The sequence below is a fragment of the Homalodisca vitripennis genome, unplaced genomic scaffold (assembly GCF_021130785.1).
Source record: "Homalodisca vitripennis isolate AUS2020 unplaced genomic scaffold, UT_GWSS_2.1 ScUCBcl_2406;HRSCAF=7139, whole genome shotgun sequence".
Classification (NCBI taxonomy): domain Eukaryota; kingdom Metazoa; phylum Arthropoda; class Insecta; order Hemiptera; family Cicadellidae; genus Homalodisca; species Homalodisca vitripennis.
Window position 1 is genome coordinate 73,817 of NW_025778523.1, and position 12,636 is coordinate 86,452.

A 12,636-nucleotide genomic window follows, 5' to 3' on the forward strand; every position below is an offset into this window, starting at 1 on the left:
TATGAAATGTGATGTAATTGTGGTACAGAGAAAGAGCAACCGGATGAGAAGCACTGCAAGCAAGGTACCCTGGATATTGTTTTCCGCTGCTATCATGGCTAAGGTGCTGGAGGAGAGGGAGAAGGAGCGTGCGCAGACACGACATTGTGAGAGTTGTACGTGTCCCATAATAGGTAAGCGATTGTAATAAATATTAGTACTGTTAAAGGGATTTGAATGTAAGCTTGAATTTAATGTATACTAAGTGACATAGGGCAATGAGATAAAAGTCTTGCAAACTTTTGTAGTACAGTAATATCTGAGGCGGATTACAGTGACATAATCAATTTACATTGTGGAAAGTCATTATTTGTGCGTCCATTTTAAACACCATTGTACTTTAGGGATTGCTGCAAGCAATATTTGCATATAATGAAGAGTAACTTTCCCCCTTCTTTCCCATGTTGTTTCAATACTCTTGCAGCTGAGAGAAAAGATACATTTGACCCTTATATGATAACTTTAATTCTCTTATTTTTCTCTGAGGTAGGTATTTGTGAAATATCAGTGTCACTATAACTTATGTGTTTTTTACCAAGCTCCATTTGCAAGTTAAGGCTGGGCCCTATTAAATTGGCAATATTTCTGGCCCAGAACTCTTTACAACCTGTAGGGCTAAAATAAAAGCTACAGTTATGTGCAAATTAATCTGAACAGAGGTAAATTTGGATTTTCGGCGTTGGCCAACCTGCAGATGTGGTGTTATTTCTTTTGTACATGTGATTCATTGTTTCTACATCACTACAACACTTTTTGAGGTTATGTTTATGTTTGCACATGGTTAAGTGATATTACTGTCTTTGTGTCGTCATTTTTTTAACCTTCCGATTATTTTGCTGAGTTCTTGGGTTATTTTCGATATTAGTTTATTATGGATCTAAACTCCTAGGAAAAGAAGCAAGATTGTAACACTGCATGAACACACTTCTTTGACTCAAAGACAGATTGCTGAACAATATGGTGTTAGTTTGGGCTCTGTAAATAATATTATTAAGTTAAAAAACGTAACCGGATCAATATCTCCTAAAAGAAAAGGGTTTTGTGGGAAGAAAAAGAAAAAACTACAAACCAAAGATGATGCAATTTTGTTAAGAAATAGTAAACTTCACCCTGAAAAAATCAGTTTTGATCTTAAATAAGACTTAGAAGATGCTGGGTTTCATATTCATGACTCAACAGTCAGAAGACGTCTTTTGGGCCGTTAACAGAAAAGCCAGCAGGCCAAGGAAAAAACAACTATTAACAGCCGCTATGATGAAAAAAACGCTTAGCTTGGGCCAAAAAGTACAAATTTTTAAAGTTGAGAATTGGAGGAAGGTTTTATTTTCTGACGAGAGTCATTTTGAAGTCCAAGGTAGGAAGTTGTCCCATGTAAGAAGGTTCAGATAATGAACCTATAATGAACAGATAATGAACTTATGTGTCACCGAAAACATTTGCAAAAAACTGTAAAACACTCAGTTTAAAAAAATGTTTTGGGGTTGTTTTTCGGCTTAGGGCCTTTGGTACCAAATATCTGGAATGATGAACAGTGAGAAAAATATTCCTATTCTACAAAGCAGAGTGAGTCCTGAACTTAAAAAACTAGAAGCTGACTATCACGTAAAATATCCTGTGTTTCACAAGATCTTGCACCCTGTCACGCATCCAAGGCAGTTACAAAATTCATGGATGAACAGGGTATTTTGTGCTTGGAAATGGCCTGGAAACTCGCTTGATGTCAATACAATAGAAAATCTCTGGTCCATTTGTAAGAATAAGATTAAGAAAAAAGGATGTTTATTACTGCACAACTAAAGAAAAGATGATTTCAGCCCTGAGTCAGGTTTGGTTTCATGACCTTGAAATTCAAGAAATGTGCAAGAAACTGGTCGATTCAATGCCAAAAAGACTTGAAATGTTAATACAAGCAAAAGGAGGCCACATTAAGTATTAAATGTATGTATAATGTGAAAACTTATGTAATTAGCCTAATAAATGTTTGTTTTTAACTGAAATTGGTTTTGTTCAGATTAATTTGCACATGACTGTATGATTTAAGTAAATCAACATTTACTCTAAATACTTGAGTTCATTATAGTTGATTAGAATTGAAGTGTTTTCGGTAGTCCAAATAGTAGTATTTAACTTCAAATATATTTGGAAGCACAATATAAAATGATTCTTTAAAGAATTATAATGTTACGCAGTTTATCCCATAAAGACAGTAAATATTTTTCAAATCTTAGATACAAAATTCTTTTAAGAACAAATTGAGAATATCTACATTCTTAATAGAATTGGTGGGAAATATCGGTATTTATTACCTAGTGAATTAAGTTGGACAGATAATCAATTAGATGAGTTGATATTAGGTGTGACGCAACATGTTTTCAACGCAGACTATCGCAGTAGAGACATGTGACAAGTGTCTGAACACAGGGACGGGACAGAGTAAGGAGGAACAAGGGCTGGTGGGCCGGAGTTCGAGTCCCATGTCGGTGCGAGGGAAAGCCCCCGGACAAGTCCTGTGACTTTACAACACTTGCGGCTGAGCGCCTGGGACGGAGAGGGTGGGAAAGAGCAGAGAAGGACAGCCTGTGTGCGCGAGGGTGTTCTAGTAAATCTGGACCACAAGTGATTGAGAGTGAGCCGGACAGACCGCGAGGTCCAAGGCACTGTTCTGTGCGCCTACAGGCGGGCAGCAGTAACATCCTCCTGGACAATGATGGTGAACTCTTCATACACTCCTGTACTGTACAAGAGTCGCCCGGTATGCTCTAGTACACTCCCCTCGCTCTCCGCTCTGGGTCTAGCAACTCGTCAACCGAAGAGAGACCCTCTACGTACACAGAAACGCAGATATAACAATTCCGTTGTCACATACAACATTTTATTGAACGTTCTGTTAAGATGCCCTACTCACAGAGTGAGAATCTTGTTTTTTAATGAGCATCAATTTGTAAAAAAACAGGTGTTGTGATTAGTGGGTAGTTTTTATTTTAAAACGACTGCCATTCAAAGGTTCAAAGTGGTTCCTCTGCTATTCAACCTATGAGTTATGTTTTACAAGAGCTGTTCAGCAAGTGAAGTATATTCAGTGTTGTCGTGAAATAAAATTAAGATATAAATTTCAATGCAACATTTTAAATTTTGATTTATAAATACTAATAAATGTAATCACCTTACAAATTTAAGACACTTTGTGTAGCTAAACTTTTGCAAATTTCCTAGCAAAACCATAACTGCCACTATATTTTGTACTGTTAACTTTGGGCATCTAGTTTCTCCTTTTACATGTCCAATTATATTAATGTAATGTATACAGATGGTGGTATCTGGGGACAACCAACGAAAGTCACAATAATATGTTACTCATTTTACACTAATGAACTCTGCATTTCCTCCATGACTTTCAGCTAGCTCCAAGGAGCTTTATTGGTATCGGGACTTTGCAAATTTTTTCTTTTGGCAAAAGCATGTGTTTAACAAAACTGGTTTATTAAAGAACGGCAGAATCAATTAGAAAGTAAAAATTAAAAACAGTTTACAAAACATTCAGGTATTTTGTATTTGTTTGTACACACTTTTTGCGCTTTACATTTGTCAGCTCAGTACTTGTTTTAAACTCCTTAAATCACACAAATGTGATAGTGGCAAATTCAGTTTTTAAAATTCTGCAAAATTAGTATGAAAATGTTTACAATGAGAATTAAACTTTTCTCTTTGCGGACGAATGCGGATTTTAATCCGCTGAAGACCTTGTTTGTAGCCGACTGTTTTGCAGATACATCTGCAAAATCAGAGCAAAAACCATAGAAATGTATTTTTATGTAAAAGTTTTAAAGTTGTATTTATCAGAGGTAATTTTACATAAATATAAATAAAAAATCTTGAAAGAACCTGTGTTTATTTTGTGCGTTGGCAAACATTGCAATCTTATGTATTAGAATGGCCTATTTTGCCGTAAAACCTTCAAAAAAAATTAATTAAATGTAAATGTGATATGGATAGAAAGGCAAATATCAATTAAATTACCCAGTTATTATAAAATATTGTTAAGTTCGGTATTCATTTCACCATAAAGTTTTACTGTCCTAGGCCTACCCTATATAATAAATACCCATAATTAGTACCAAATTGGCAATATAGATAAAACAGCTTTATTTACGAAACAACAGCTCTTTTGTCATTTATATACAATAAACAGAAATGTTCTTGATTAACTATTTGTAACAATGACAAACGATTTTGTTTGTTTTAAGCCACTACTAACAAACAATTAAACCCAAATTTTAAATCGTTAAGATCTCTTTAGGTATCTGTATTTCTCTCTCCTAACGTTTTAGTTTTTAACAATTTACAAATAAAAAAAATTACTTTAGAAAATGTTTGAGGGCTGTAGAGAAGGTAATTCTTAATTATTAATTAGCTTTTTGGATTATTATAGTTGTGAGAGTTTTAAAAATAATAAACTGATATAGGAAGAAACCTAAACAGAACATTTTCATTTTTATAACAACTTCTTAGTGAGTTACACAGATTTGTGAAAACAAACTTATTAGATAACATATTACCCATTCAAAGAACATTAAGTTTTGTCAGAGAGATAGCCTACAGGTTTTTTTAACATATCACTTCACCTCTAGTTTCATCCCCACAAAGTGAAAAGGAACAGAGAGGAGGCCCTGACATGTTTCACTAGCTGTATAAAATTTTAAAATGTACATAGAAAAAAATCTGAAATTTTCTCCATAAAATAGGTGTGTGCCTGGCCATTCCTGAACTCGAATTGTTCCAACCGAATATTCCAGATTCAGAACTAGTCAGAGTGAGATAGTTACAGATCCTGGCCTACACGGTTTATTACCTTGCTGATTTCATTCTGGAATAATACAGGGTGAATAAAAAGTCAGAACCCTCCTTCTATTTTTTAGTTTATATAAGGATATATCCTTTGGGTAGTGGTGCTACGTGGAAAGGAAGATTCTGATAATTTTGAAAAATTGTTTTGTGATCCCGCAAAAATGGGGGTTTTGAAGGAAGCTGAAGAATTTCAAATATTAACCTCCCTCAATATTACCCCTCATTTGAAGAGTAAAAACAAACTTAAACAATAGGTAAAAAAACCCAGATATCGTTATCTCTTTGCCATGCAAAGTAATAGCCAGTGTTACCAGAACAATATTTTTTAAGATACAAAGTCAAACAAATGTTCAAACTGAAGCCCTCCTACTATTTGGTAATGAGACAAGCGTAGGATGAGTTCCTTTCTCGTGTTTTGGGAAGTCTGAAGTGGTATTTTGGTTGCATGCATCATCCAATTCTGTTTCATAAATCTTCAACATTTTCTTCTGGTGTTTTGTAAAAATTGTTAGTGTATAGACCATTACCAATTTTGATCACCTATTATTTTGGATGTGAAAAGATGTAGCGATCTCTGGTTTTTCACCATTGTTTAAATGTGTTTATGCTCTTCAAAATGACGGGGTTTTACATTTGAAATTTTTTAGTTTTCCCCCCAAATCCTGCATTTTTGGGGGGGTTACATAAAATTTTTAAAAATTATATCAAATAAAACTTCCTTTTTACATTGCACCACCAATCTAAAGGATATCACCTTATATAAATTTTAGAAAACAATAGAGGGGAATCCTATACTCTTTTTATTTACTCTGTGTAGTACATACTACTTTCTCTGGAACAACTTTGTTAATTATGTTTGAGATGTGAAATATTTTACCACATAAATACCTCAATTGTGTTCAATAAGTGAATTTTAAACACAATATCTTTTCATAAATGGTTTTCGTCCATTATAGATATCTACTTAATATTCAATACCTCAACAGAAATTAATTAATTAGATCCCCTACCTAAGTTTTGGACATTATTGGTGATAAAAGTAAAACAATTCAATTAAAAATATTTTATTTAAAATACTTTCCAAGTAAGAAAGTAATATTTTTGAACTATTGAAAATTCATGACTATTTCTAAAGTATCATATAGAAATACTATATCTAAAACATGTTATTACATGTAGTCTATGTCATAACTGGAACATTTACCAGCCTAATCATTATTGGTGTAAACAGTTCTGGAATACTGGGAAACTTTTTGGTGATTAGTAATATCGTTCCAACAGAATATGGAGTTCTGAAGAGAGAAAAACCGTTCACGGAATATTCTGGTTCTAGAATGTTCTGAAGGAACTGTTCCAGTTCTTTATGCACATCTCTACAATAAAAATGAAATGCAGGAGTGGTTTTTACAAGTACTTTCAAAAAGTAAATCAAGGGATAAGTCTTTGAAGACATCAGTTATTAGTCATAAATTGTGTTTAATACTATCAATGCAACAATTGTGTAGCTAAAAGAAAACTTACCAGTAACTAAACATGGTCTCTTAAAAAACATATAAGTAAAGTAAAGCACCAGGACCCTGGCAAGACGGAAGACTTCCACACTATATCATTGCTGCAGTCAGTAGCTTTATCTTAATGCAGGAAAACTTTAAAAAAGCAGCAATTATCCATCCAGCTGTATGTCAAAAATACATTTGTACATTACATAGAGGGCTTGACTGGATTTTATTAACAGTTTAAAGGGTTAAGAAGTGTTGCATTGTTGAGTAAATCTTTATATATTCTAAAACATTTCTCGGAAGTGAATTTTGTTTTATGTGTTCAAAGAACTAATGTAATGATGCAGAGGGAATTGTATATAATGGAGGTTTTGCAGTGGAGTAGCCTTATTGGTTTTTATGTTTTTTGCATAAAAATATTGCACTTTGTTTCCATCACATTGTTATAATTTTAAATTCAGCTACCAAGCGGACACAGTGTCTAACAGAGGAGTGTCCTTCACAGTTCTACCAGACTACAACCTTACAGTAGGGCAATGTGTTACTGTAAAACCGGAACTTAATGAATTGGTAAGAAATAAGGTAAAAGTGAAAAGAACACCTATGAGATTTGTTTGTTCCTAGAATACTATTGTAAATCTATTGTTGAATCTTCATAAATTTTTGAATAGAAGGTGATAATTATACCCACCCTGTTAATTGTTATCAATTTAGTTATATTGATAAACTCTATGGCAGAGGATCGGTATTTGAAAATGTTGATTGAGTATTGCCATTTAGGGTTATGTGGGTCTGGATTTCCATTTTCTGTAGCCCGATCTGTTAGTTTTCCTACCACTACGCTTTAAGTATTGTATAAAAGATTTGCCAAGAGAAACAGCCTTAATAATGGTTTGATTTTAAATAAGATTAGTAATTATTTCTAGTTTACGAAACGGTTTTAGTTAGTTTGGTGTGACCAGTGTCGAGCACCTTTTTTCCCCAAGGGTACTATCCCTCACTGATGCGCGATGAAACAGAAAACATTTTTCAAAGATGTAATATCTATCACAAAAATGATCACAGTTTCAGAGGTCTGACCACGAGGAGCCTGGGAGAGCTTACTAACGTTATAAAAAAACCTCCCTATCCAAACCAAAAATTTCCGTTGGGGAAAAAATTTTAAGTTGTTGATATCAAATAACGGAATCCTAAATCCGCAATCCCTCAATTAACACTCGAATATTAATTCACTATTGTTGTTTGTAGTAGGTAACGTCATGGAAGAAATGAAATACAAAAGAAAATTATGGTATTTATTTTGTTGATGTTTAAGTATTGAAAGGTCAAAATTAAAAACACAATAATTCTTAAGTCCTAACTAAACATTTTGGAAAAGGAATTAACAACTGTAATCCTCATTTTCGTAAAACTTTTGATTAACTATTTTTTGTTTTTTATTTTTGTAAAAAAACTTTTAGTCCCAAAAAAGATAGCCATTAAAAATCATATCAAGTATATTCAATCAACTGTGTGGGTGCCAAAAAATGGGTTTAATGTTTTGTGTTTATGAAACACTTTTATTGTAATAACTTGTATTTTTATTTAAAATTGCTGTAGAAACATCAAGGTCAATAGTATGTTATGCTAATGACTGCTGAAATGTCACTGTTTTAACATTTGTCACATTTGGAAAAACACTTCAATATCATATGCGATATTATGAACAATTAAAAATATGTCTGAATCTATTCATTTTCTGTTTTTTACATTAAGTGGTTGATCACTTAAATATTGTACACGTAGACGATTATTAATTTAAGAAATTTGAAAAAGGGAAAGCATCCCAACTTGGATTCACAGAATCTCCGAAGTGAACGAAACCAAGCCTATCTTTAAATTTGTTATTGTGTATTAATTCTGTGTTGATATTATTATAATGTTTTATTGTAACTGCATTCTCCCACCAATTAGGTGATTTTTTTATATTAATACTGTTTGAGATAATATTAGTAGTTGCTAAAATTAATGTCAATCGCCTCAAGTGATTAGTGTACATTTTATGTAATCTCCCTCTGACACTTCACTGAAGGTAAACAAGAGTTTACAAAAATTTAAAAACCCTCCCCGGAAGGAAAAACTCATCTCTTTTTGACAACTTGTGTAAGAGATGAGATATCTGCTCTACCAAACTTTCACTATTTTTCATTCCTAATAATCCAAACTAATAATAACGAAGAGAACAGAATAACATAAACACAATCTGTATTTTGTGCGTTCTTTTACACATAAACAGAATAGTTATCATTTACTCATAACACTGATTTGCTTATGTTTTTGGTTATTCTTCACAATCTAGTTTCCTAATTTAAGTGGAGCATACACACAAATACTGTAACAGCTAAGATAGTTAAAATAGTAAATAAATATTTGTTCCTTTGTCTGGTTCTAAATAATCGTGTTTTTAGTATTATAATTTTTAGTTTTAATCAAGCTTTGTAGCTTAGTGGATAGTTGGTAGACAAACGAATACGGCTGTTTTCTGTTACTAAAAGCATATGTTCTAATATTTTTTTTTTTAACGTTTTATTAGTTGTCTTGATTTTTTTTAATCATGGTATTATTTTGAGTATTGTAATAGTAGCTATGAATTTTGTTTTATTTTAATAGAAATCAGCCAGTAGCCTTACTGTTTCATTAATTTTTTGCAATTTCAGTTAGAAATGTTAAACCACTCTGGTATTTTTAGTATTCACTATTGCATACTTCTATTATCCAATGTCTTGCATATAATTTTAGGTCTGAATAATATTAGACTCTAGTGTATTACAAATGGGATAAAATGAGGCTATATTTATTATAATTACTGTTGGTGGCTTCAATCATGTCAAGACTTTGTTGAATTCTTTTAGTAGGTTGTAAATCACTGACATTTGAAGGACATAAAGAAGGTGTTCTTTAGTTGCAAATGTTTAAATTTAATACTCGATCATTTGATTTTTGGCTGTTAATACTAGAAACAACACTTCCAACAAACTAGCATTTTAAAACCCCCTTTTTTTGGCTATAGACACTAATAAAGAGTATTTTTTATTACCAATGACTTGCATATATTTTGTAAAGTAGATTCTATGTAATTATTAGTTGTATGTGTGTAGCTAATTTTAATAATTTTATTTTTAAACAATTTTATTGTGAAGCCATTCAAACTGAATCAATATTCTAGAGTGGTAATAATTTGACCCAAGGATTTGCAGGGAAAATAATGTGTTTGAATATCATTTCCCTCCAAGGTGATGTTCATTGAATTTATAAAGCCTTAAAATTCAGCAAATTTTTATTTTTTAGCCTTAGGATTTTCCTGAAAATTACTCCCAAAAGTGAAATATATTGTTTTATGGTATTACAACTGAATTGAATTGATCCACAAGCTACATATAAACAAAACCAGTTGTATGAGTAGATGTGGTAAATAAATTAAAAGTTCAAATTATTTTTGAATAAGAAGATTTCTAAGATAAATTTTTGGTACTTGAACTTAAGAAGGTAGATGTTTTGTGTCCTCTTATATTTGCCACCATTGTTTACCCATGCAAACAAAAAAATTATTGGGAATTGAACAATTTGTAATAAAACTACAAAAAATTTGCATTTTATCATTTTGATGTAAAATATATTTAGTGCCAGTAAAAATTTTTCGAAACATTAATAAAACTTTGTGGGGGGGGGGGGGGGGGGGGGATAAAAATTGTTATAACTCTTGTATATATATTATAGAAAAATTGTTGTGTATAATTTTTCCTGTGATTACTAAAATGAAATAAAGTATTGACAACATAGCTTCCATCTCGGATTTGTTACCTAGCTGCATAGGAGATGAACCAAAGACTGTCCCTGGTCTGTAGATTGAACTTGTGATATTGTCTAAAGAGAGCTAAGCTCTTATTGGTTTCTTTCTGTTATGACATATTGTACAATCAACATATATTTTCCAAGTACTTTTCTGTCCGTTTATTTTAAATTCCACCTAACTGAAACGTTGTAAATTAAGAATGTTTCAGAATTGCCTTGAGTACTTCCACGATTCATTTTAATTCCAACTGAACTGAACTTTGTAAATTAAGATGTTCAGAATGTGTTATGGAGCATTTAATTCCATTGTCATCATCAGCGGCAGGTCTTTGATATGGCTGTTAGGTTTGGTAAATGAATGAAAGAGATTGGATTTTTTTTCCTTGACATAAATACAGAGCATAGACATTTAATGAAAATTAAAAATATTAAAATGTCAGATAAGAGATGTAAGAGGAGGTTATATCATGCAGAAAAGGCATCACGTTTTGATAATTATCCTATATCAGTGGTAAAGAAAGTCCAGTTGTCATCAGGCCATAGACAGTGGTCCACATCATTGGGAAAAGGTGGTGATTATAATTTTAAATGGTTGGACATCTCATCAAACTTAATGAGATTAACAGGCCTTTATCTAAATGCCATTTTATTTAAAAAAATTTATTTTGTTGCCTATAAAATAAGCTTGGTCATAGATATCCTTGAAATATTCTCGTACGAGATGCAATGCGCGAAGTATTGTTTTGCGCGAATAACTCAATGTAGTGCTGCTGTTGACAACTCGCTGTTAACAGGTGGAATATTTTATTTGCTTGACAAGTTGATTATAAGATGGTCACCCACGTAGTGCACAGGTGGTGATCTATACCAATAGTGTAAGCTGTGTTGGAAAAGATAGTTTTCATGGTACAGATATTTTATGTTTGAAATAAAATAATTTAAAAAAAATGTTTTATTTTTATAATGGTACCTTATCTTTCCCCGACTGGATTTTGTACATTCCAATTTAGTCCAAAATAGGATTTTGGAACAGAGAACAGTAATTTTTTCACAGTTTTAAATTTGATAAGGAGACTAGTTATCGGGAGACGGTAATCGAGGGGAATAAAAAAAGAATTGTTGTATTTTTTAGAACTATTAATGGGTTATTCTAAAGAAATTCTCTAGATTCTTTGTTTTTAGCTTTTTGGTATACAAAAAAATTTAAAGTGGTTCATTCCTTTGACCAAGCCACAAATGGCCAGTGAAGGATATTTAGAAATTCTTGGTACTTATTTTAAAGTCTGGATAACAAAATGTATCTTAAGGATGTTTTATTGCAGCATTCAGGCGTTTGGATGTCTGAATAGTTTTTGTCTGAGGGAAGTTACTATCTTGGTAATGTGTTTTTGTTGAGTATAACCAGGATGGGGCGATGTTACCCGATGGGAGCTAAGGAAGAGGAGTAAGGGAGGGTCAGAGTGACATTTGATGTCCTCATAACTCTGTTAAGTAGTTAATCTTTTCTTACAAGAGGTATGTGGGAAATCTGTTTAACCCAGATGGGAAGCACCAAAGTCTGCATGTGGGGTAGACCAGGAGTTTAAAAGCTAACAACATTGCTATATTAATGGTTTACCCTGGTTTCGGGCACTTTAACTGGTGCTTTTAAAGCTCACACCCCTGTCAAAAACAAGTGTGTTGTAAGATTTAGTTTTCAATTTTCTTTAAATATTCTTGGATAAGGGAAAGATCTTGAGTTACAGTAACCTTCAGTTTTGAAACCCCAGATCCTTGTACTGGGTTGCTTAGACCAATATCATCTGCACTAAAGTGAAACTTGCAGGCCTGTTGGTAAAGGAGAGGTTAGTATTATGTATGTTACGAAAAACAGGAGGGGCAAGAAATGACAATCTGAGGTAATAGACCCTACGGACAGGGCTCTTTTTATGCTCCGAGGAAGTCTTGTCCCACTCAACATCTTGGAGTAAGCGAAATAAGAACTCAGGACAAAGAAACAACGTTAAAGGGCCCTTCGTTCAAGACTGTCACAAAATCGCATGTAAAGAACCAAGAAGGCCCACATATGTATTGGAAGTTCCTCTTCCCTCAATAAAACGGCTCGTTTATGTAAGAAGCTAGTTTGCTACCAAGGAGTGTTATATGCGTGGAGGGGAGTTTCTCAGAAGCATCTTTATAACAAGATTTCAAGCATGTTGTCGCTCTTTCTGCCTGACTACAAGGAACATTATTATGCCTTATAAATGATGTAGGTAATCTGCCCACTTGCTATGATTTCATTCTATGATAATCAGGAGTTCAAGTTTTTACTTTTGGGACAGTGGATCTTCAAAAGTTCTGGATTACAGAATTTTCTGACAAAGCTTTGATCACCCTGTCAACCTCCAACTTTTTAAAAGTTAAAGTTTCTGGGAAACCTCCA

General features: G+C 32.9%; 1 protein-coding gene across 1 annotated transcript in view; it reads left to right on the forward strand.

Moving 5' to 3' along the window:
- The window catches only part of LOC124372023 (tight junction-associated protein 1-like), a 40,230-nt gene extending 40,128 nt beyond the window's left edge, over positions 1-102 (forward strand). Inside the window, 1 exon segment of the mRNA XM_046830397.1 lies at positions 29-102. Within this exon segment, the coding sequence (XP_046686353.1) occupies positions 29-102 (74 nt within the window).
- Positions 103-12,636: the final 12,534 nt, after the last annotated feature.